Source organism: Acipenser ruthenus, chromosome 6, assembly GCF_902713425.1.
Source record: "Acipenser ruthenus chromosome 6, fAciRut3.2 maternal haplotype, whole genome shotgun sequence".
Taxonomy (NCBI): domain Eukaryota; kingdom Metazoa; phylum Chordata; class Actinopteri; order Acipenseriformes; family Acipenseridae; genus Acipenser; species Acipenser ruthenus.
The window spans coordinates 70,142,609-70,168,605 of NC_081194.1; the positions used below are offsets into that span (position 1 = coordinate 70,142,609).

Sequence of the window (25,997 nt, forward strand, 5' to 3'; positions counted from 1 at the left end):
CTAAAACTTTAAAATCAATCCTATAACGCACAGGAAGCCAATACAATGATGCCAACACAGGAGTAATGTGAGCCCTTTTTTTTTTGCATTTTGCACAAGCTGCAGGCGTGATAGAGCATGACATGTAAGTCCAGCAAATAAAGCATTACAGTAATCTAATCTAGAAAAAATAAAAGCATGTACTAATTTCTCAGCATCATCCAAGGACAGAAAAGATCTAACTTTAGCAATATTCCTCAAATGATAGAAAGAGTCTCTAGTAATATATTTAATATGCGATTCAAAGCAAAGTTCAGAGTCAAAAATAACTCCCAGGTTTCTCACCTCAGATTTTACATTTGAGTTTAACAAACCTAAATCAATGTTTGCCGACTCCATCTGTTGCTTAGAGCCTAAAAGTAGGACTTCTGTCTTATCCTGATTTAACTGTAAAAAATGTGGAGACATTGATAGCTGTTATGTCACCTGGTTTAATATATATATATATATATATATATATATATATATATATATATATATATAATTATTATTTTTTTTATTATTATTAGTTTATTTAGCAGACGCCTTTATCCAAGGCAATTTACAGAGACTAGGGTGTGTGAACTATGCATCAGCTGCAAAGTCACTTACAATTACGTCTCACCCGAAAGACGAAGCACAAGGAGGTTAAGTGACTTGCTCAGGGTCACACAATGAGTCAGCGGCTGAGGTGGGATTTGAACTGGGGACCTCCTGGGTACAAGCCCCTTTCTTTAACCACTGGACCACACAGCCTCCCAGCCATATATATATTCTATATATAAAATTGCCCACCCATTCTCTAAAATGATGAATTAAAATCTCATGATCCACTGTATCAAAAGCAGCACTCAGGACTAAAAGGATCGGTACAGATAAACAGTTTGAGTCTGCATCATACGTAGATCATTCCCCACTTTGACCAGCGCAGTCTCAGTGTTACGGTTAGAGAGAAATCCTAATTGAATTTTCTCAAAGATGTTGTTATTATTATCAAGGAAACTATTAATTTGTTTAAAAAATAGCTTTTCAAGTACCTTAGCTAAAAAGGAACATTTGAAATGGGTCTAAAATTACTGAGAACTGAGCTATCCAGATTCTGTTTCTTGAGTAAACTACTTGTTAACTATAATTAAAAAACAAAAATAAATACATTGCTTTTAGTTACCGATTACAATGTGAATCCTGTTGACAGAGACAGAAAAGATTAGAAAAAGATGTATTGCCAAGAAAATGTTTTCTTTAACAAACAGCTGAGCAGCACACAGTAATAAATGTTGAAAGGTTGTACTTTTATGTGACTACTGTTTTATTTATTTTTTTCAGACACACATGCAAACATTTTGGATGCAAAGAAAAAAAAGGTAAATGCATCTATCATAACTAAACTGAATAACGAAGATTAAACTGTTTGCCAGAAGGAGCGTCACATTACTGATAAACTGAACGGAAAGTAATATACAGAATCAACAACATTCTGTACACAAATAAAATGTTTAATTAAAATTGTTTGTTTTATTCGTAATAAATCATTAGAAGAACGGTGTACTGTGTTTAAATATTGCTTACTACTAATATTACCATTGTACTAATACTGTATGTTTGACAAGTATTAAATTGTAGCTGCACTACTGTAAAGAGCACAGTACTGTAACACATATTAATATAGTACTATATAAGAACCATAGGACTACTATAGTACAGTGCTTTAGTACTGTATAGTACAGTACAATACAACAGTAATACCGTCATATAGTACTACTTCTATAGTACTGTATATAGTATACTAAGTAGTATTATACAGCAGTACTATAGTATTCTCATTTTACTATAGTGCACTACTATAGCGTTTTTATAGTGATACTATAATACTTTTTTGTAAGGGTTATCCAGAATGTAGACTACTTCTTAATATTTTAATTCTTGCTAAAAATATATATATATATATATATTCTTTGTACCTGGGAGGATATTGAACCTACATTCTTTCTTCTGTGGAGAAATCTGGCTTTAGAGGCATTAACACTTGAAAAAATAGACTTTTATTCAGATCAGTGTTCAGAATTTTCTAGTCTCTGGCATATTTATTTAGGTCCTATAGTTATAGTTACGGAATTGCATAGGTCTATTTAATATGATTTATGTATTTTTTATTTTTTTATTTTTGTATTTTTTTTATTGATATATTGTTGTGGGCGATGAATGTGTTGTTAATGCTATTGAAAAAAGAGAGTAGCAATATGCATTAATTGCATTTAAACCTTTGAGCCTATATCCATATAAGGCGCTCACATATTCTCCTTATTATGTAGGTGCTCTGAGGTTGGGGGTGGTGCTGAAAGAACAGCTCCCAGTAAATCAGTGCTTCAGTAAATAAAGCCATCAAAGCCACCTCGCTTAGCACAGAGCTCTCCGCGAGGCACAGCGTAACCATGAACCAGCCGAGCTCTCCGTCTTCAAGCTCAACATTCCAACTTTCAGCACGCGTCTGCTCACCTAGACCATGAAGAGACAAAACGTGAGGACCCTCGCCCTCATCATCTGCACCTTTACCTATCTGCTGGTTGGAGCAGCTGTTTTCGATGCTCTGGAATCTAAGCAAGAGACCTCCCAGAAGAAAAAACTAGACGATAGAAAAGATGAATTGATGAATAAATATAACCTGAGTAAAGACAACTTTGATGAACTTGAAGGGGTGGTATTGCAACTGAAACCCCATAAGGCTGCAGTGCAGTGGAGATTCGCAGGATCTTTTTATTTTGCTATCACTGTGATCACAACGATAGGTAAGTGTGATTTTTGAATGATATTTCACTGGTATCGTTTATGTTGAATAAAAACAAATTAAAGTATGTATTTCATGGCAACATGTTTTGTCGCCATATTAGTGTTTTTTTTTTTTGTATTTGCAAAAGATTTGCATAGGCGGCATACAGAACGCATTAGTGTACAAAAACAGTATATTGCTTTTGAGCAAAGTCGAACTAGGACGGCGTTTGATTTATAGTGCAAGCATCGTGATTGAATATTGGCATTATAATTTTCGTACAGTACTATATATATATATTTTTTTCTTTCCGGGTGAACCTTTGAACAAAGTGTTAGTTGTACCATATTGATTGCTACACTTGTTGCTTTTTAATTCAATTACTCCCGAAAAAGTACATGGATTATTTGTATATGTTTTAACAGCTTACCTGTGCTTGGGTGAAAAAGGTTATTCTTGTTTACATCCAAGGCCATGCATTAATAGTTTTAATCGGGGATCACATCCAAATACAGACATTGCGCTTAAACAGTAAATTATTATTATTATTATTATTTATTTCTTAGCAGACGCCCTTATCCAGGGCGACTTACAATTGTTACAAGATATCACATTATACATTATTTCACATTATACAGATATCACATTATTATTTTTTTTTACATACAATTACCCATTTATACAGCTGGGTTTTTACTGGAGCAATCTAGGTAAAGTACCTTGCTCAAGGGTACAACAGCAGTGTCCCCCACTGGGGATTGAACCCACAACCCTCCGGTCAAGAGTCCAGAGCCCTAACCACTACTCCACACTGCTGCCCCTAAATCATATTGCCACCTACTGAAAGAAAAATAATAAATCATTATTGCAAGTTCACCAAGCACATCACAAGCATGACGATTCCAGTCCAATGTTAATGTTATTTGTTACCCAGTGGCTAGGTATATATTTGATCTAGTAGTGATAGGTTTACAACTCTGTACCTAATCAGTTATTGAAATGCCGTTGTAATATATGGACACTTCTACACTAACATACAGGCAGATGGTCTTGCATTAATCCCAGAGAGAAAACAGGCATGATGGTTCTGACTGTGGTGGGCTCTGTGTTGGTGTAGTGGGGGTTAGTGGTGGGGTTCTTCCTTAAATGTTTCCATTTATTAAACAAAACACCATAAATACAATAAAATAAGACAATGGGACATGCTTTCAAAGAGTTTATCTGAGTTATTTATTTTTCTTCAAAGGACACAAGTCCATATTTCTGTTTGCAAAATAACAAGCAGACTTGAAAGTGCATAATATACCTAATTGTTTGTTTCTAGGATTTCAAAAACTGGGAGAAACTAGAGTTAACACTTGTATCTCTTGGGTTATTGAAAAGAGTTACGGTAGTTACACAGGTTTTTCAGCACACATAGAAGACAATGGGCACATCTACAATTCAGCATGCACAGAGGTGCAATCAATTTCACCTTAAGATGCATGGCAATGTTCTATGTGGTATGGACAAAGCTGCAAAATGCAGGGTTGGGTTTTCATGGTCTTGCAGTATATGAACAGGATGTGTAAATTGCATTTCTTAAAAGTGTGAACACAGAAGTCAAGTATGGCATTTATAACTAATATATATATATATATATATATATATATATATATATATATATATATATATATATATATATATATATATATATATGCACACACACATTTGATTTAAAATACAATTAGACTTGCCCAATTTTAAAAACAAATTAAAAAATAACCTCAATGTCTTGATAGAACCGAACAAATGCTTTACGGCTTGCCCGGCTACAGGAGCTGTCTTGTTTGGTGCCTCAATCCACAGGACAATCTTGTTATGGAATATTGAGACCTGTTTATACATGTTGATCTAGATTCTCAATGTTATTTACTATATTCGCCATTAACATCTAAAAGGAAAAATGCACCCATAAAATGATGTAAAAACTTGAACATTTAAATTAGGAGTTTGTGTTTTCTTCACTTGTTTTTTTTTCCTTTTGAATTGTAATTTTTTTTCTTCCTTTCAGACCACAAATATGAGCTAATGACCATTTGGGGTAAATAGCTTGGATAATTGGAGCCACTATCTTGTATTATGTTTGCTGTGTTGCCCCAAATATAAGATTGAGAAATATACCTATGAAGGGTTCATTTTATTGATCTCCAAGCTCATATAATTCCAGAGTGTGTTTGTGGTTAAGGCCTGCAACGTCGAAGACAGCATTCTTAAAATAAGCCGTGAAAATCAATTTGACTCTCAGATAAGAATACATGTGACAGTATTTGGTAGAAAGTGGTTTGATGAGGTCCAGTAGCTTGATTTTTACCTAATACACTTTCTGTGAAGGTTTTCCAAATAGGATTTACCAACTGTTTTACAGATCAAAACATGCGGAAAATTCCAGTATAAAAAAGCACTAATAGTTTGAACATCATCTTATGTACTGCAGTGCCACTTGAAAATCTCTAATGTTACTTTTCAGAATCTGAATGAAAATAGTATAAGGTTCAGCATTCACATTCATGCTCATCTCTAATTGATTCACATAGGCTGCAAAGATATTACAAATGATGTCTCCTGCATTTCAGAGTCACAGAATTGATGCAAACTGTTGTTGATGTGCACAAAATATTAATGTATACATACAGATCTCTGCTGGGATATCTCTAAGCTATTATATTGGCAAAAATATGTAATGCTAGGTGCACATACATGGCCCTTTCTGCTATCAAGCAAATGCAGCATTTTTTTTATTTCAGAAACAAATGTCCAGCAGCTACTATATGAAGCATCAAAGTCTGATCAGGTACAAAAGTGCACTGCCATGGAAAATGATTGATGTTTAAAAATCTATTTGATCCCACTGGCTTTGCAAGAACACAATTCAAAAAACCTCTTGGGAGTTAAAAGATGAGAAATCTCTTCTGACACAATTTGTTAGGAAGGAAATGAAAAGCATTATCCCAGATCTCTAAAAGTAACATATGGACATCGGGCAGCTTTTACTGAGAGCAAGAGGCAGCTTTGCAAGAACTCAGATGCTTGAGGGCAGATAGTCAATCAGAAAATGTAATATTATTAGCATATTCTTCAATGTTTTAAGTAAGACATTTTTTCTGTATTCTACCTATTCAGTTTAATGTAATACATTATGAGAACCAAGAGCTCAATCCTAGCTATGCTGCAAATGGTCGCAGTGAATCTAGGCATGTATGTCCTGCAGGAAGTCTCTTGCTAAAGAACATGTTGCTGGCTGAAACAGCTGCATCGGTGTTGTTGTTCTTGTTTTATGCCCAGGGGGGGAGCAGAGGAAATAGGACTGGATAACTAACAGAAAGCATTTCAATCTGGGGCCCTTTTAAAAGCAAAGCTAAAGGCACATTTTCAGAGGAACTCTAATGTGCAAAACTAATAAGGAAGAAACGATGTCTTTGCCATTGCACTTGTTTCAAAATACAGTCTTTAGTGTTGATCTGTCCTCTCAAGCAACACAGGCATTCAATATGATAGGCACACAAGACTTTAAAAGCATTGTTTGAAACTTTTGTTTAATGTATTTTTAGTTTAGCAGACTAGTGGAGCCACCTAGCTAGCCACACTTAACAGAAAAAAGAGCTCACAAACATCCTAAAACAATTCATTTACTATCAGAGTACATAGAGGCTCGAGGCTTTACATTAATGGAGGAAAAGAACAACCTGAAGTTCATCATCAGATGAACTGGTCTGTTTTTGGATTATGCACTTCAAAATGCATTATTTTATTTAATTCAGGACTAAAAAAAAATATATATGTACCCAACTATGAATCACTTCACTAAGAATGCCTTCTATAGGTTATTTGGCTGTCTGAGAGACCTCCCAGCATCCTCTGGAACTCCTTTTCAAATATCTGTGCATTCTTTGAGTCACATGATTATGAGCCTCCCATGACTCCTTTGATTCCAATCACTATGTCTCTGATACCTTATAGATTACCAGTATGACTTCCATGATTCCTTGTGTGTTATGTTGCATGTGGTGTGTTAATGTTGGTATATACGTATTGGTGCATGGGATATAATGGGGCTATGTAGCACGAGTGATTTAATGATATAGTTGTATTTAGGCACAAGGATTGCACAATCACTTCACATGCAGATCAAATGTGTATTAATATGAGATGGGCACGATGCCAGTAGGCTATAATCTGATTAATGTTATGAAGTTCAGTGAAGGACTGGAAAACATCTTGTGCCCCTGTGGCTTTGCATGGCACAGAAAAAAAGCAATTCCGATTTTACAATCTAAAACTCAATGAGTTATCTTAATTCTTTGTTTTGGCTAGGGTAACTACTTTCATTTTAACAAGGTGCTATTTACCATCTTGAGAACTTTTTCTTTCTTTCTCTTTTATTTCTTAGAAAACCCACTGTCCACAAGCAGTCAAAATACAGATGGCACTTAGCAAACAGAAAATGAAGGAACTGAGTAAATTAATATTAACAAAAAAGAAAATGGTAAAATGAATGTATATAATGGTGTAAACCACTAGATAGCAATATAACCATGGTGGTATATGGGTTGTATCTTGATAGAGGAAATTAAAGTCAGTAATCATAATGTCGTGTTTAATGTTCTGTGCACAACCCTGATACAGACAACATAATTTATGATGAAAATGATAATGAAAATAAACAATAATTACACAAAACAATCAATCAGCCTTACAGGTATGGAATATAAAAAGGTTGATCAATTAATTTGCCATGTTTATTAACCAAAATTCAGATTGCAGAAGCCGACACACAGTAATATTTTGTAAGTTTAATAGTTAATGCTATGTACTTAAGCATTAAATATTACCTTAGAATTCATGGCTAGTGTTGAGCAATTATATTTATTTTGTCTGTGCACCCAAGCATAATTACAGCTGCTTTCCAAAGTTCTATAAAACGCAATGGCCGTCTTATTCACAGACAATGATGCCTTTGAACACATTAATGTTAGCTCTCATTAAGTCAAATAAAAAATGAATTTAAAGATTAAAAAGACCATGTTCCAGCTCTTTTACAGATTGCAAAAGCTTACAGTCTGTATTCTGCATTCCAGTGTGCATGGAAGCATAAAGACAGATTGAATAGTATACAAAAACACCCTGCATTTAAAGGCAGTAACTTAATACATTGTACTTTTCAAAAGAGAATTATTTCATAAGAAGAATTTTGGAAGCATGGTTGTTGTAGTAAATGACTAAAAACCTAATGAGCTGTGTAAAACTAATTATACATAGGAAGGCTGATAGACAGATTTTTGAAAGCCTGTGCTTTCATTAAAAAATGTTTCTTCAGGTATTTTGCCTTGCTAATTAAGCTTGTTGACCTATTAAGATAATATGAATATCTCAACCAATACATCTAAACACTAGGAGATAAACTTCAATAGCTTTTTATTTGATGTCCAAGTTTTTTGCAGCTCAATTTTCCAACACCAATTTCTGGGTTATTGTCATTTTTTTAAGCCCACACACAAACTATCGTCATATTATTAATAAATTATATAACATCATAAATGCCACTGGAGCCTATCAACCTAAAATAATAATAATAAAAAAAAAAACATTGTATACGACTAAGCATAGACGTAAACAGCTAGTGTTTCTCCCTCTGTTACATTGTCTATCATTACAAAGGCAGACACACAATTGAAATCAATGCCATTCTCCACAAGCATCTAAATGATATCCTGACCTACTACTCTTAAAATGGTTATTGATATCGGTTTCCAATGGTTAGCTATCAAAACACTGCATTTTAAATACTGCATGGCTTTACCAAGGTCACGGTGTGATGGATTACATATTGCGTTCATATTTTTTTCTATCTGCCTGAAAAAGCAGCATTCATGTCACAAACCAGCCAAATGTCGAAGTTCAGTTGACAGTGAGTTGGAAGTTTGTATTGTGAACATGAGATTGAGCTGCTAACCCAATACCTCAAAGACATGATCCTTTAACTGTGGACACAAGATGGAATAACAAGAATAAGGTACTACTCATACAAAAACCAGGAGGAAATAGCCAGGCTAGAATTTCTGACCTATAATAAACTTTTGCAACGATACAAAAGCCTTTAGCTCCCTCAGGACGGTGCCTTGTCAGGCATTCGGCACGGTGGTGACCAGGCTGTCCACAGCCCCAGCAAATGAGAGGTTGCCGTGGACTGGCTCCTGGGTCATGGGCCGCTACCACTCTGAGAAGAGCAATGACCTCTGGGAGCCATGCCGTTGGCGCCTCACTGGGGGCGAACGGCCCCGTCTCAAGCTGTGTTGTCCGGACTGCTGGTCGGCTTCATCCCTGCCTCTCCGTAGCCTCGACCACCCTGGCTGTTGGCTGCTGCCAAACCGACTCCGGAGGGCCTCACTCAGTGCCGCGTAGTCAGCCTGCTGCTCTTGGGTGAGGGTCAGTAGGCGGTTAGGGCATGCAGTGGGATAGGCTAGGGTGAAAAGATGTGTTTTAAGGGATGAGTGAAAACTACGTAGTGTAGGTGACTGTTTTATATCGAGTGGGAGTTTATTCCAATGAAGGGGAGCCAGGAGGGAGAAGGAACTGAAACGGGATTGGGCACAGGGCGAGGGTGGGACCGAAAGGGACAACAGAGTTTGAGAGCGTATGGGACGGGGGGGGGAGCATAGTAAGAGATAAGTGCAGTCAGGTAGGGTGGGGCGAGACCATGAAGGGATTTATAGACTAGAGTAAGGAATTTGGATAAGCAGCGATAGTAAACAGGGAGCCAGTGTAGCTGAAGGAGAAGAGGGAAGGTATGAGTGGGGGAGGTTGAAAATGATGCGGGCAGAGGCATTTTGAATTTTCTATAGTGGTGTGAAGGTGTAGGAGGGAAGGCCAATGAGGAGGGAGTTGCAGTAATCGAGGCGGGTGAAGATGAGAGCATGAACCAGAAGTTTAGCGGCAGAGAAAGAGATGAAGGGGCGTATTTTGTGGATGTTAAATAGGTGGAATCAACAGGTGCGTGTAGTGGCCGAGATATGATCAGCAAGGGAAAGGGACGCGTCAAAGATGACGCCAAGGTTAAGAGCAGAGTTAACCGGAATGAGGGACAGGGGAGGAAATGAAATAGTGGGGGTGGGAGGAGGAGAAGAAGGGGAGGGAAAGAAAAGGATTTCAGTTTTTGATGGGTTGATGAGGCGGTAATGGCGTGCCATCCAAGATTGGATAGCAGTCAGGCAAGCAGTTATAGGGGTGGAAAGGTCAGGGGTTAAAGAAGGAAAGGAAAAGAAAATCTGGGTGTCATCAGCAAAGAAATGGTGGGGGAAGTTAAATGAAGAGATTAGAGCTTCAAGAGGTGAGGTGTACAGAGAGAATAACAAGGGTCCGAGGACAGAGCCCTGGGGAACACCAACAGTCAGAGGGGAGGGGGGAGAGGTGAGGCTGTTGAAAGCAACAGCAGAGGTGCGGGAGGATAGGTATGAGTGCAGTCAGCTAAGGGGTGTTCCAGAAATGCCGAGGTTGGAAAGAGTGGAGAGGAGGATGGAATGATCGACTGTGTCAAAGGCGGAGGAAAGATCAAGGAGAATGAGAATTGAAGAAAGGCCAGCGTGGGAGGAGTTGGCCAGATGATTCTGGACAGTGAGGAGGGCTGTCTCTGTGGAATGGGAAGGACGGAAACCAGATTGGAATCAGGGGTCGAGGGAGTTGGCGGATATGTATTGTGATAGGCGTACATGAACTAGACGCTCAAGGAGTTTTGAAAAATATGGAAGGAGAGAGATTGGGCGGTAGTTGGCAGGGCAGGCAGGGTTGAGAGTGGGTTTTTTTAACAGAGGAATGATGGTGGCTGATTTAAAAGCGGCAGGGCAGATACTGGTGGACAGGGAGGAGTTAAAGAGGGAGACTAGATAGGGGAGGATAAGAGGGAATAAAGGGGGTATGAGGGAAGCAGGAACGGGATCCAGGGGGGAAGAGGTTGGGTGGGCCTTGGAAATGAAGGAGGAGAGTTCAGAATAAGATGTGGGGGGAAAGTCAGTAAAGGGGGCATTAGGCGCAGATGGAGGTAGAATGGGGAGCTGGGGATGGGGGCTAGTCTGGGGGAGAGTCTGGAGTTGTAGACGAATAGTACTGATTTTGGTTGTGAAATAGTGAGAGAAATCACTAGCAGTGAGGGTTGGGAGGACTGAAGATTGGGGTGGAGGAGGGGGGCGGAGTAGTTTATTAAGGGTTAAGAAAAGCTGACGCGGATGGGGAGCCAAAGCAGTGATGAGAGTTTGGAAGTAGTCATGTTTGGCTAGTTCCAAAGCAGAGAGGAAAGTAGAGAGGAGGGAATGATGAGTTTGAAGGTTCAAAGGTGAGGGAGAGGACTTCCAGAGTCGCTCAGCCCGGCGCAATGAACGTCAGTCTGATTTAAGGGAAAGAGTGAGCCATGGTTGAGGAGGCCTATGTGAAGAAGAATAAGGACATAAGGGGGCTAGGGAGTTGAGGGAAGAGGATAGCGCACTAGATAGGGTGGCAGAGGCTAAGTCCGGGTGAAGAGAAGAGAAGTCAGAGATAGAGGGAAGCAGCGAAGAGGAGAGGGAGATCAGGGAACTGGTGTCTATAGTACGGAGATTACGACGGAGGACAGGGAGCAAAGGAAGCAGAGTGGAGGGAGAGGGGGAGGGTAGGGAGAGGGTAAGGGAAAGGAGGAGATGATCAGAGGGGGGTCGGGGGGGCAGTTATGGTAGATGATGTTGTCTTACAGCCGGAGAGGAAGATAAGGTCGAGGGTATTACCAGAGGTGTGAGTAGTGGGCGAAGGGAGAAGCGAGAGGTTAAATGAGTTGGTGAGGGGGAGAAGGGCAGAAGCAATGGGGGAACAATGTAGGTGGAGGTTGAAATCTCCTAGGAGAATTAATGGGTGAGGGAGGGGTAGGAGGGAGGAGAGGAGGCAGTCAAGATGATCGAAGAATGTGGAGGGAGGGCCAGGGTGACGATAGATGACAAGGAAGGTAATACGGTGGGGGGAGGTAAAGGAGGTAAGTTGGTACTCAAAAGAAGGGAAGGTGGTAATAATTGGGGGAGAAGGTGCAGGGGTCCAGGAGGAGGGTGTAAGAAGGCCAGTACCGCCGCCTTTACCAGCCGGGCACGGGGTATGGTAGAAAGTGGTGACTAAGGAGGTGAGGGCAGCAGGGGTGGCCGTGTTGTGTGGTGAGATCCAAGTTTCAGTGAGCGCAAGGACATCAAGGTGGAGGGAGAGGAAGGCATCTAAGGTAGCTGCGGGTTTGTTGCAAACTGAGTGTGCGTTCCAGAGGCCCAGTTTGATTAGGGAGGGATGGGGGGGAGGTTCAGGGATTTGGGAGGTCAGGTGATGATGAAGAAGGGGAGGTTTTACTGAAGGGGAAAGGCAAATCAGGTTGGAGGGAATGGAGCGACGGAGGTTGATCACTTTGTGGCGGAGAGAGATTGGAAGGAGGGGGATTTGAAATGTAAGGGGGGTACTGGGAGGCATGAAGGGGTCTGGGGTAAGGACCGAGGAGGAGTAGTGATCAGAGTGACTCAGGTTGCCAGGGGCAAAGAGAACTTGAGCAAGGAGTAAAATGATAAAAGGAAGGGGGGGGGGGGGGTAGGGGAGGGACATGGGTGAAGGACTTGCTCTCACAGAGCCCAATAAATTGGTGAAATCCTGAATGCTCTCACTTAAACAGGAACAGAGGGTGGGGATACCTAGGGCAGAAAGAGGGAGGAGAAGTGGTGAGACAGACTCACTCACACTGAGTCTGGGCATTGGCTACAGGGTCTAAACTGAAGCGGGGGGGGGGGGGGGGGTGGAAGGAGTGGGAGTAGTTTAGTTTAGGTGGGGTACAGGGGAAAACAGAAAGAAAGAAAATGAACTGGTTATTCGTAGTGGATCCAGAGTAGGTAATTATCGTAGTGGATCCAGAGTAGGTAATTATTTTACCAAGCCGTATTGTGTTGGAGGAGCAGGGACTGTCTGATCATATGACTTGACCTGTGATTAAGTCACGTGCCACCTTTATCAGGCGCGAACGTGACGTAATTCAGAATCTGTAAATGTATGATAAAGCAGCACCTAGGAAGTATGAGAGCGACGCTGAAAAGCAGAAACACAACAAGTACAGCGTCATCGCGAGGATGAAATGTTAAACAAAACACCAACGCTGACGCGCTATTGTAATACAATACCAACAAATGTATGTGAAGGGACCAGTACTTCGGAAAATACATTGGAGAGAAATCAACAGGAGGAAACAACCTAGGTTTGTATGGATTACAGTGGGGCAATGTCCATGGAAAAATAAAAATAAGTCTCACCTTTTTCTCACTCTATTTTGGTAGTAGTTTCGGGTTGTGTGTGTTTCCACGTAGTATTCTTTTAGACTGAGCAATTCTCGTTCCAAATGCAAATAAATAAATTCATATTAAAATACTGGAGGCTATGTTGTCCAATTTGGCCTTGCGCGACTTACTGACATCGTACAGCTTTCTTAAACCGGGTTTCCATGAAGTTTTTAGGTTTTCTTTAAACACAGCCTGCCTCATTTGGCCCCCAAAAAAATAATAAAAATAATAAATAAATAAATAAATAAATAAATAAATAAATAAATAATAAAAAAATTCGTCATTCCTGTGTGTGCAGCTCTGCTGATTCTGCCGACACAAATAATAATAAAAAAACAACATTACATAAGAAAGCGCTGTGTACTATCCTTGTATTATTTGCTAAACATTTTTTGACAGCATATATATATATATTATAACCCTATTATACATGTACACATTCGTAAGAGATAAGAACAACACATTTCCAGATAACCTGCTATTATGACAAAAGAGTCTGCAGTTTGCATTTCCCATTTTGTATTTGAAACTGCCAGTAATGCTGTGGCCAATGCTCATTTTCAAAACTGATGCTAATTCAAACATCGAATCAGGTAAAATATGAATCAGCTAAAACTGAATAATTTGACATTAATGTTAATCGAGTGTAGTGGCAGTAAAACAGTAAAGAGAAGCAAATTAATATGCAAAGAGGGGCCCCCAAAATTATAACAGCCCCGGACCCCCATTAAACTTAATCCGGCCCTGCGAGCCGGCCCTACCCATCTCACCATCCCACCTCGGGACAATATTATACCATTTTACCATATCATATCTCGCCTGTTTTTTTAATTAAAATTATTTCTCTACTGTGCGCTGTGCTCTTTGACTAGATGCAGAATGTTTTCTGGTTGTATCATTTGCCGATATTAAATCCTGCATTCACCCTTGAACAATCTTATGACCAACACAAATAGAACATGGAGACAAATCAGGAATGAAAAGAGCAGATGTCCTATTTTTTCCCCTCTCGTTTTCACATTCAACATAAGGCAAGCCACTGGCAATAAATCAGTGAAGCAGAATAAAGGCACCTCAAGCAGCCAGTAATTCAGTGCTTAGACCATCTTTTACATTTTAACTCTTGGGTATCTTGGTCAGCAGTGACTGCACTTGTGTGTGATTTAAAAACAAGGTCAGCAGCCTTGGAGCAATCAATATTCTGTTATTAGGTTATTATATTTCCTGTTTTAATTAGTGTTCTACAGTACTTTTCTACATCTCTTTTACAACCATTTATTTTCAGTTACTGTTTTAGAAATGTAGAAGCATTTTTTTTTTATTTGCATGCAAGAGCAAACAAACATTGAAGGTGGCAAAATTGCAGGTTATTATTGGGATATTCACAATACAGAGGTTGGACATGTAAGCGTACAGCATACTGTAATTACCAGATGTTGGAAAAAAAAAACAACCTTCATTAACCTTGATACTGTATTTTTCCAGTGTTTGTGAATTAAGGGATGATGAAAGGTAAGATAAATAAAGTCCCATGGAGTGGGTGGAAGTGATGCAAGTTTCCTGACAAAGCAGTATCTGAACAACCAGCTTCCCTCATTGGTCCCCGTCCGTTCACAGATTCATGTGGTAGATACATTTTGAAACAGATCACTGGCTCCTGCCTCCATGTTGCAGCCTGAGACATTCCAACAGTGAACAAAGTCAAAACTGTACAATGATATATGTGCACTAGACTGCAACTGGCATCTGCCAATGTGTGTATTTATCTCCTCTAGCAGTTCATCAGGAGATAATCTGATTGCCTATTTGAATGATGATTTTGCAATATCTGGAGTACGGGAGATTTGGTAAAGTACTACTGGGCTTTATTCACATAATATGTAAAAACTATACATTGTTATTATTGCATGGTTAATATGAAATTGACCATCAATGCAATAAAATAATGAACAGGGACAATGGTAATTCCAGGTAATCTTGTTTTAAAAGGTCTGATGGCTATTTTGTAAAATAAATAACAAAATAAAGATAAAAAAACAATTTTATCTAAGAAGCCTGCTTAATTTGTTGATACTGGTGCATGTTTCCCATTTCGCAGAAAAAAACAAAATCTTGGGTAAATGGGGCATGCTATGCAGGGTTCTTATTTGGCTAGTTGCATTTCCCAAGCTTGTGCCAATAAGAATGAATGTGATTAAGCATGACAGCAGCATTCCCCACAGCTGTGGCTGAAGCACTTGGAGGGGCAGTACTGCAAAGCAATCCAAATGGCTGATCATGAATAAGTTATATGGGGGATATTAAAGTGTAAGAAATCAATGTAACCTTCAGCTGTTATAACACGATAAAACACTTACTGTAAAAGTAAGGTTTACGGAATTTTAAAATTTTAAAATGAGGCAAGTACTGTACAGTGCCTTTTGGGATATGGACAAATATGAAAAGGAATCTATTTCAAATATTTATGTGGCACAGAAAAAAATTAAATCTTTATCGGAACTCAAGATTCTCATTTTTAAAGTTAGTAGAGGCACATAACAAATCTTGTGATCCTTTATTTTACCAACACAGATAGATTGTGTGTTGTAAGTATAAAATTTCATGAATAGGAAGCTTTATGTTATGGATTTCCTTATTTTTATATCATCATGTGCAGCAGGCTAGACTATGTGACAAACACCAAGTCAGGAGCTGAATTATCTTGTGAATCTGTTTACATTGTTATCCTGTGCTCATATAACTGATTAACTGTTTAAAACAATGGATAGGTTGCATGACAGATTACAGGTATGGCCAAAAGTTTTGCACCACATAGAATTTTAGGACTGAGACATAATTAAAAAAAAACAAAAAACTATATTAACATAATTTAGATTAACATAATTTCGATCTTTTATTTAGCATCATGTAATCACATGAACTACAAAATGATATAATAGCAAGTATTTCATGTTAGATTTCGAAATGTCACATTTTAAGTATATGGAAAACTACAAAGCGGTATGTAATTCAATATGTTAACGTAGCATTACTCAGCAGGTTTCATTCGACTTTATGAAGCTAAATTTGTTCATTGTATGGGGTGATGCAAAACCTTTGGCCATAGCTGTTGGCCAATGTATCTTGACAAAAGTATGTTCTTCAAAGTACTGGCTGTACAGCTGCATGCATTTCAGTTGCTGGGGCACAGACACAACTCATGACACATTAGTTTGCTTAAGAACTATAGATTGTGGAAGCAGCGGTGCAGTGAATCTATGAGGTGGATTTAGCTATTACTACGACTATACAGACATGCCTGAAAATAAGGGAGGAGGTGCTCACACATAAACCAAAACTGTAGTTCTCAGCCTCCAAGTATTTACACTATAAAAGAAAAGGGTTAGGAAGTAATTATAAAATGAATTCTATTCATGGATAAAAATAATAATAAGAAGAAAGTAATTATTAGTTATTACCTTTTACACAAAAGTTTGAAACATTTTGATTAGCAGTACTATAGATGTGATTCCAATCAGTAAAGATAAACATATTGATATTCTTAACTGCGGTGTGTCATAAGATACACAAAGCCTGAGATCTGACTGTTGCTTCATTATAACAAACGATGGTTTATAATTAATAATTAGAAGTAATTACTATGCTCATAAAGTGCTATCACATAACCAGCGGTCCAGATAAGCTGTGTACCTGCTATTTTTACGGATTAAGAAATACGAAATACGCACTAAATTTAAATTGAATACGTAAAAATATGCATAGCAATTTTGCTGCACAGCTTGTCTCCCTCCCCTAAAACTTCCACTAACAACTACATCTCTTGACTTTATAGTATATTATTATTATTATACGATGGACAAAACCAAATATACATAATGAACCAAGTCTGCTATACGACAAATACCAACAATTGTACATAATGAAATAGCCGGTATCGAGCTATAATTTCATCCTCAGGGAGATCAAAAAGGGTAATGTGGACCCTAAATACTCTCCCTTCTTCTCAGTACTCTCCCTCTATTCCTGGGTTGTTCAGGAAAGGTGGGAGCCTGCACCCTCCGTTGTAAGAAATAGTGATGCCATTGGTTTAAAATAGGAGTAGTGCAGAATGATACAGGGAAACACAACCATAATTTATGGTTGTTTAAAATCGATGTCATGCACTTAAGTTTAAAAATAGGCTTTCTCCTTTATAATGTTAATTTTTTAGAAAAGCTTGAGATTTAAATTTTGTGCGGTCAGATGTACACTACTCGGTTTTTTACTCTTAAAGTGCACTTCTCGTTTAGGTGTAGGGGCCCTTTTTACGTTTAAGAGCTGTTTATTATTTCAGTGAAGCTTGCAATTCACAAAACCCTTTTCTGTTGATTGGAGAGCATTTATTGGTTTATTATGATATCATTTTCCAAATCACTGTTTAACCTAAGACAATGCTTATATACAGTACCCCCTTCAAGGAACAGTCCTTAAAAACAGCTAGTGAATTGAATTGAAAACAGGCATTGAAGTGACACTTGATCTCAGCAATCTGTGCTGAATTAAACAGATTATCCTTTAAATTTGCTAATACTACAGTGTATTATTTTCTCTTGTGCTAAAAAAAATACTATATGGTTTATATGTAGGTGCATTTAGCTATTACTACTACTGTGATTCATCTTGACAGGTTTAGATGAAATGGGTCCTAGAGGATGGAAGGGCTGCTATTTTTATCCAGCTGTTCATCCAGTCAGCTCTTAAATTAGTGGGGCATCAATTATACTACAGAAAAGTAGAAAAACAGATGAGAACACCACAACAAGTGCTGGACAGTACTGGGGTGCAGGGATGTTTGAGGCACTCTGTAAATGAGCACCCATGCATTTAGAATACTTCTACCAAAAAAAAAAAAGAATGAATAAAAAAAAAAACTCTGCACACATTCTTTTTGACTTGTGATTTTCTAAATCTTAAGAGACCTCTGTAATTTTATACAAGTAGCAGTCAGCCAACTTTTCTGAGTGTTCGGTTCCTAATTAACTACTGTTGTTTTTAAAGGAGAAAACTAGTGGCGAGAAACAAAATAATGCGATACAATTAAAGATCTCTTAAGCACTCTCAAGTTATTAATTAAAGATGGTAAACATTTAGAAAATATGGTCAAAGGTATATCTATCTATCTATATATATATATATATATTGTGACAAAGCACAACTCACTCGGGTTCGTGCCCCTTTAAAAATACGACCCAGAACAATGAAATGGAGTTTTAAGCGCTAGTGCGCTATTTTTAATAAACACAAAAGTAAACAAAACACACAAAATACAAAAGCAAAATAAACACCGCACTTACTTCTTCTCTGGCTACTCGGAGACAGAGCACCTCTCCTGCCTCCTTCTACTCAGCAGCGTAGAGCAGACTGACTGCTCTCCTTATAAACCCTGCACCTGGCTCTAATTTACAATCATAGCCAGGTGCAGGTGATAATTAACAATAAAACAATTAACAGAAAACATTCCGCACATGTTTTTACTGCAGAGAGGTTTTAACCCCCTCCCTGCTGTCTCACACATCCCCCCCCCCCATGTCTTTTCAAGACACCGGCCATACCACGGCCACCTCCCTCCACCCTTAAAAGACCACCCAGCCTCAAGTCCAGCAATGTCCATTGCCGCCCTCTTCCACGGGCGGGCTTGAGGATGGGTCGGTCCTTCCGGCGCTGCCAGGAAGGGACCGCAAACCGGCGACACGGGACCCCACCGGGCTAACAGGGCCGACCGAAGCGTAGGCCGGGGCACTGGAGGATGCCGTAGTGGACACAGGTCTTCCCCTGGGAACTGGCGCAGTGATGTCCGATCACCCAGGGGGAGCGAAGCAGCTAACAGGGGGAGCAACAGCGACGTCTGGCAGCAGCCCAGCGACGTCTGGGTGCTCGGGGAGAGCGGAGCAGGTAATCAGGGGCAGAGCTGTGGCCAGTGCTGCAGACTCCTGGGCTCCAGGTCCAGCACAGGGAGGTCCAGGAAGACCGGCAGGGTGTCCAGGAGCAAGGGGTGAGGGACTGGACGCAGCGGCGCCGAACTGGACTGTAGGGGTGGTGGTCGGGGCTGTGGTGGAGGTATGCTTTTCACCTCCTCCCCTCTGGGCTCCGGAAGCGGCGGCTCCTCCCCTCTGGGCTCCGGAAGCGGCGGCTCCTCCCATCTGGGCTCTGGAAGCGGCGGCTCCTCCCCTCTGGGCTCTGGAAGCGGCGGCTCCTCCCCTCTGGGCTCTGGAAGCGGCGGCTCCTCCCCTCTGGGCTCTGGAAGCGGCGGCTCCTCCCCACTGGGCTCTGAGGCTGGAGTCAGCGGGGCTCCTCTCGCTTGCTCCCACCTTTGGAGTAGCAGGTCTAGCTCTGTCAGCTCCGGATCCGGTAGCCCCCACTCCTGTCTCCACTTCTTTGTCTGCTCTTTCTGAGCAGCGGTGTTACGATTGATCATTGCGATCAATTCTTTAAAATCCATTTTCTGGGTCGTAGGGGTGCCCACACACTCTGCCCGCATTCTCCACCATATGTGACAAAGCACAACTCACTCGGGTTCGTGCCCCTTTAAAAATACGACCCAGAACAATGAAATGGAGTTTTAAGCGCTAGTGCGCTATTTTTAATAAACACAAAAGTAAACAAAACACACAAAATACAAAAGCAAAATAAACACCTAGCTCCTCTTGGAGCACTAACTCAACTTCCAGGAACACCCTTCCTAACACGGGACAGCTAAGCTGTTTTCCCGTCCTTACAAAAACACACTGGTGTCACACCGCACTTACTTCTTCTCTGGCTACTCGGAGACAGAGCACCTCTCCTGCCTCCTTCTACTCAGCAGCGTAGAGCAGACTGACTGCTCTCCTTATAAACCCTGCACCTGGCTCTAATTTACAATCATAGCCAGGTGCAGGTGATAATTAACAATAAAACAATTAACAGAAAACATTCCGCACATGTTTTTACTGCAGAGAGGTTTTAACCCCCTCCCTGCTGTCTCACAATATATATATATATATATATATATTCTTTATATAAAAAGAGAGGGGAAGAAAATCCCATCCTGAGAAACAGTTATCATGTTTACTTTTCTAGGATAACATTGGCATTTTTTAGTGTCACAAACATTGTAAAAAAAGAATTTGAATTTAATTACATTTTTTTTTAAACAGTGCACACACTTGCAGAGGATCCACAAAATGTCAGTGTTAGAAAGCGAATACATTTGTATAAAATTAACACTTTGTCAGATTCAAGGCAGTTACCGTATTCACCAAGTAGAATGTGACATAGTGACACAATCAGTCTGTGAGATTCCATAATGAGGGCCCAAAAAATGGTCTCTCACATTTATCCACATGTGGCTAGAGTGGAACTAGACCTTCCTTTGCCATTGCGTTTAAACTGTGATCTTGTGAATATGTTTTTGCATAGTCAGTTACTGGGCCTTATATAGGCAAGGCTGGAAACATGTATCACTGTGGGGCAGGTGGTAAAGAGGATTAATAGTGACTTTGTTTAATGAGGTTAAAGGCTAGAACATTTTGGAACACTAGGAAACTGAAGGCTGGATAACTTCAGCTTCAATAGAAATGCTGTATTTCTTACATGTGAGTAGATAGTATAACAGAAAGTCGTTTCCTTGTTAACTATAGAAAATAGCACATACATGCTCACAGAACTGCAATTAAATGAATACTACTGACATCCTGTAGCATGAAGGCTTCTGATGATAAGAGATTCACCCGGTTACATTGTGCATGGACTTTAGCATAGATGCTTTCTCCCACCAAAACAGGATATAAGGACCCATATATGGATTTTATTTCCCCTTTTTTGAGAGAGTGGCAAGCACAGAATTCTTAAAAGCCTCATTAGAATTTGCTGTGCTTTGAAGTATGTTAAAAGCAGTTTTATAATTCAAGTATTAATTATTGTGAGTGATTCAGCAGCAAGTCTGTTTGCCAAATATGGAAAGAAAGGTTTTCAAATTGAGACTGCAGATGATAAGATGAAATATGCAGAGACATAATACTGTAACTCACCCCAATGACTAATATTATTTTTCACTGAGGCATTGATATCAATACAAACATCCCCGCCACAGCTGCATATACAATAATAGAACTATCAGTACAATGAAAATGCAGATCACCATGACCGACATCCACTGTATGCACTTGTATGGTAAAGTGTGGCATACAGACAGATGAAAAGACTGCTTACAGCGTCGTAACTTGAAAGGTATCAGTAGAACCAAACAGGCATGTTTCTGCTACTGCTTGTAAAAGGAAATTATTAAAAATGATTTCTGATTAGATTTTTCAGGAAAGATATTATAAACATGGGTTTATGGTAACAACCTTCAGAAATGTGTAATAATAATAATAATAATAATAATAATAATAATATAGTCCATTTGTTTTTTGTTCAGTGGCACCTACTGGCCAAATATTGCTTTTGTTTTAAATGTTTGTTCTTTTTTTATTAGATTTTAAACGTCACTTGTAATACTAGTATAGGAGGCTGTATGGTCCAGTGGTTAAAGAAACAGGCTTATAACCAGGAGGTCCCCGCTTCAAATCCCACCTCAGCCACTGACACATTGCGTGACCCTGAACAAGTCACTTAATCTCCTTGTGCTCCGTCTTTCGGGTGAGATGCACTTGTAAGTGACTCTGCAGCTGATGCATAGTTCACACACCCTAGTCTCTGTAAGTCGCCTTGGATAAAGGCGTCAGCTAAATAAACAAATAATAATAATAATACATGGTCCATACTTTTAAACATGCTGTTGTGATGCTGCCCTGCAGTGTTACCCTGATAAACCCAAGCATAACTAGTAGCAGCAATGGCACAGTGGATTTGGAAAAAAAATATTGTACAGTGGTCCAGATATGGTAGTACATAGACACTGATAGTACTGCAGTGCAAAACCAGTGTATTTACCATTGTCATCCAGCCCATTGTACTGTAGCTGCTTTGTGCAACCATTGTCCTTTAGTACAAACCATTGGAGTACTAGTTCATAGCCATTGGAAATCAGTCATTCACCTGATATTATATGGCAATGTGTCTAATTTGACTGTTTTTCAGAAAAAAACGAGTGATTGTTCTTGTAACCTAAATGACTGATTCATTTGAATCTGATAGAGCAGAGGGGTAGCATAGCAACAGTAGTACATGTACCTCAGGGTAATTTAATCACACCATTCACTGAACCGAAATGAAGATCGGGGAGGCCAAGCATCAATAGTGACTGGCTGGTGGCTTTAGAAGCATTAGCCAAAGCATGAAGCATGAAGTAATTGATGAGCTACAAAGTAACCACGATAGAAGGACGTTTGTGTAAAGTAACCCCTTAACTGCAGTGTCTTTTAATTGTGTTTGCACTGATACAGCATTTCCTGTGTAAGTAAGTGTCTGGTTAATAGATTTTTAAAGGAATACATCACAATTATTGTCCATCTGAACCAGCCTAGCTACCATTCTTTGTAGTCTGCAATCAAGCCATTGAAAACTCATTTACCTCCCTACAGTTTAATCCTTCTCAAAGGAAAGGTAATCTGTTTTTATGAAAGGTCAGGTTCTGTTACGGCTCTGGATTAATTTTTTTTTTTTTTTTTTTTTAAACTTGTTTTGTAATACAGAGAGAATTAAGTAAAAGGTCATGGGGCTAATGTTTTTTGTTTGCACCCAACACCAATAACCATAGAAAACAAGAACAAGCACATTTTAACACTACAGATTACAGTTAGATTGTTCTTTAATATTCTGTAATAAATTCTGTGGAGCCTAAGCAAATAAAGTACAACACCTAGAGTAATATATTAAGAATGGGTTAGATTATTATTATTATTATTATTATTATTATTATTATTATTATTATTATTATTATTCAAAGTTATTCCTATGGTGCTGAATCTTTGCACATTCTCACTCTCTGAAAAGCACAGTGTAAATCACATTTGCTTTCGTTTGCTGAGCTTCATAATATCAGATAGGAAGTTAGCTTTTTCTTTTAAATAGTTATCCCTTTGATCTGCTTGTTACCTTGGATACAACAAACAAGTCATAAATTGGTTGCTCTTTTACGCACACTTTGGTCAAATTAGGCTGAAAATGTTCTGTGACACTTGAGAGCAATTTAGTTTAGAAAGTTCAGTCAGATAAGACTAACATGGGAGAATTTAAATGTCATGGACAAAATCTTGTTACCAGGTAGATAGTATTTAGCTTACATTTGCATGATGAATAATTTGCACAATGAACATGTAGTCGAAATATTAACAACTTGGGAAATCATTGTCCAGCACACAGGATACTGTATGGGAGATATTGCAAGGGGAGCGCAGGTTTCACAGGTGACATATTAAAAACAATATCAATAGTAAACATGCATACTTTACAATGGATAACGCAGCATCATAATTGTAACCCATGCCCTGTTTTATTTAAAACATTTAAAATCACAAAGCTTGATTTATAACATCCTCAAATATTAATTGAGCTAGAATCAATCTCCCTGCAAGGAAAACATAGAGGTCTCATCGAGGACTGCATATGTCCAATGGGAAGGTCCTCTTCTTATGTGAACCTATGTAAATAAAACTCAAAATTTACGCAGATTCATTTGAAACCAAAAAGAGATGTGGGGGGGGGAATGCTATTTACTTTTTAAGCAGTGCTTCGGTGAATTCTGTCTAATAGTGTGCCTCCAAAGACAATTTAAAGAGCTAAGAAGCAATTCCAGTGTCTATTGCAATAAGATTGAATCATGAATAGGGATGTGTACCTTTGTAAAGAGGAATTGTATCAGGTAAACCTTTCCACGGGCACAGGACGGCCTGTAACAAAATTGATGGTTCCCCCATCTTGTCGACTCGAGGTCATGAGGCTGGCACATGATATCCCTTTTACGGGGCACCTTGGAGCTGATAAAACAAGGGAACGCATATTGACTCGATTTTATTGGGTAGGGCTTCATAATGAAGTGTCTAAATATGTAGCCACATGCCCAGACTGCTAGAGAGTAGTGCCAGGTCGAGTGTGCCCTGCCCCTTTGGTCCCACTGCCGATTATTTCCACTCCCTTTTAGCGCATTGCAATGGACATAGTGGGCCTTTTGCTACCTTCTGATTCCAGGTATAATCATATATTAGTGGTGGTAGATTATGCAATGTGATACCCGGAAGCAGTTCCATTGAGGTCCACTAGTGCAGCTGCAGTAGCCAAGGAACTAATGCAGATTACATCGAGAGTAGGGATCCCCAAAGAGATATTGACTGATCATGGAACTAACTTCCTGTCTAACACGTTACAGCAACTATACAAAATATTATTATTATTATTATTATTATTATTATTATTATTATTATTATTATTATTATTATTATTATTATTTATTTATTTCTTAGCAGACGCCCTTATCCAGGGCAACTTACAATTGTTACAAGATATCACATTATTTTTACATACAATTACATTCTTTTATTTTTACACATTATTTTTTTTTACATACAATTACCCATTTATAAAGTTGGGTTTTTACTGGAGCAATCTAGGTAAAGTACCTTGTTCAAGGGTACAGCAGCAGTGTCCCCCACTTGGGATTGAACCCACAACCCTCCGGTCAAGAGTCCAGAGCCCTAACCACTACTACACAAAATTTGTCCCATCAGGACATCTGTTTATCATCCACAGACAGATGGTTTGGTGGAACGCTTTAATCAGACCCTAAAGCAGATGCTGAGACGATTTGTGAACCAAGAGCAAAAACATTGGGCAATGCTTCTCCCCTGCCTCCTTTTTGCAGTGAGAGAGGTGCCACAGAGTTCGACAGGGGTCTTCCTCTTCGAGCTCTTGTATGGTAGACAGCCTCGTGGCATCCTTGATCTGTTGAGAGAGGGGTGGGAAAAGCACAAAGGCTCATCCAAAAATGTAGTGCAGCATGTGCTCCTACTCAGAGATCACCTGGATTTGGTAGGTCGTTTGGCACAGCACCGGCAACAGCAGCATTACAATAAAAATGCATGGATTCAGACCTTTCAACCAGGGGACAAAGTAATGCTGCTTATTCCATTGTCAGAATCAAAACTATGTGCTAAATGGCAGGGACCATATGAGGTGATTTGGGCTATAGGAAAGGGTACATTATGAGATTAGACAGCTCGATAACCGTAATGAACGTGAAATTTACCATATTAATTTATTGAAGCCCTGGCAGGCAAGGGAGGCCCTATTTATAGCCTCAGGCAAGGTAGAGAATGACTTAGGACCCTGTGTAGAGGCCCCAAGCACCAGAAACATTCTGATGGGGGAACAGTTAATTCCAGATCAGCAGAGAGAACTGAATTTGATTAATTACTGCAGTTAATTGAGGATTTCAAGGATGTTTTTCTGACTTGCCCGGTAGAACTAAACTCTAGAGAGAAAACTGCATTTTCGATGGTCTGTTCCATTTCATAACCATGTGCTCTAAATTACTTAATTGGTAATAATTGGTCCAATTAAGTAATTTAGGGCAAAGTTGGAACAAAAGCCAGGATGGACACCGGCCCTCCAGGACCGGAATTGCCCACCCCTGATGTAGATATTGAAGAGAAGGGGCCCAAGAACAGATCCTTGGGGTCCAGCATAGAAAATAGATTGCATGCGTCCGGATAGGTAAGAGGACATCCAGGAGAGATAGGTTCCAGAGATTCCAACGTACTTTTGAAGGCAGTCAAGAAGAATGCCATGATCTATGGTGTCAAAAGTGGCTTTTAGGTCAAGGAGGACAAGCACAGACAGAGCACCAGCATCAGCATTGAGCAGGAGATCATTCACAATCCGGAACAGAGCAGTTTCAGTACTGT

The 25,997-nt window shown here is 39.4% G+C and overlaps 1 protein-coding gene across 1 annotated transcript in view; it reads left to right on the forward strand.

The window, feature by feature from the left end:
- Positions 1-2,381: 2,381 nt before the first annotated feature.
- Positions 2,382-25,997, forward strand: part of LOC117410756 (potassium channel subfamily K member 3-like) — a 41,582-nt gene continuing 17,966 nt past the window's right edge. Inside the window, exon 1 of the mRNA XM_034017541.3 lies at positions 2,382-2,804. Coding sequence (XP_033873432.1) covers positions 2,522-2,804 — 283 coding nt within the window. The 5' untranslated portion in view covers positions 2,382-2,521. The remainder of the gene's footprint in view (positions 2,805-25,997) is intronic.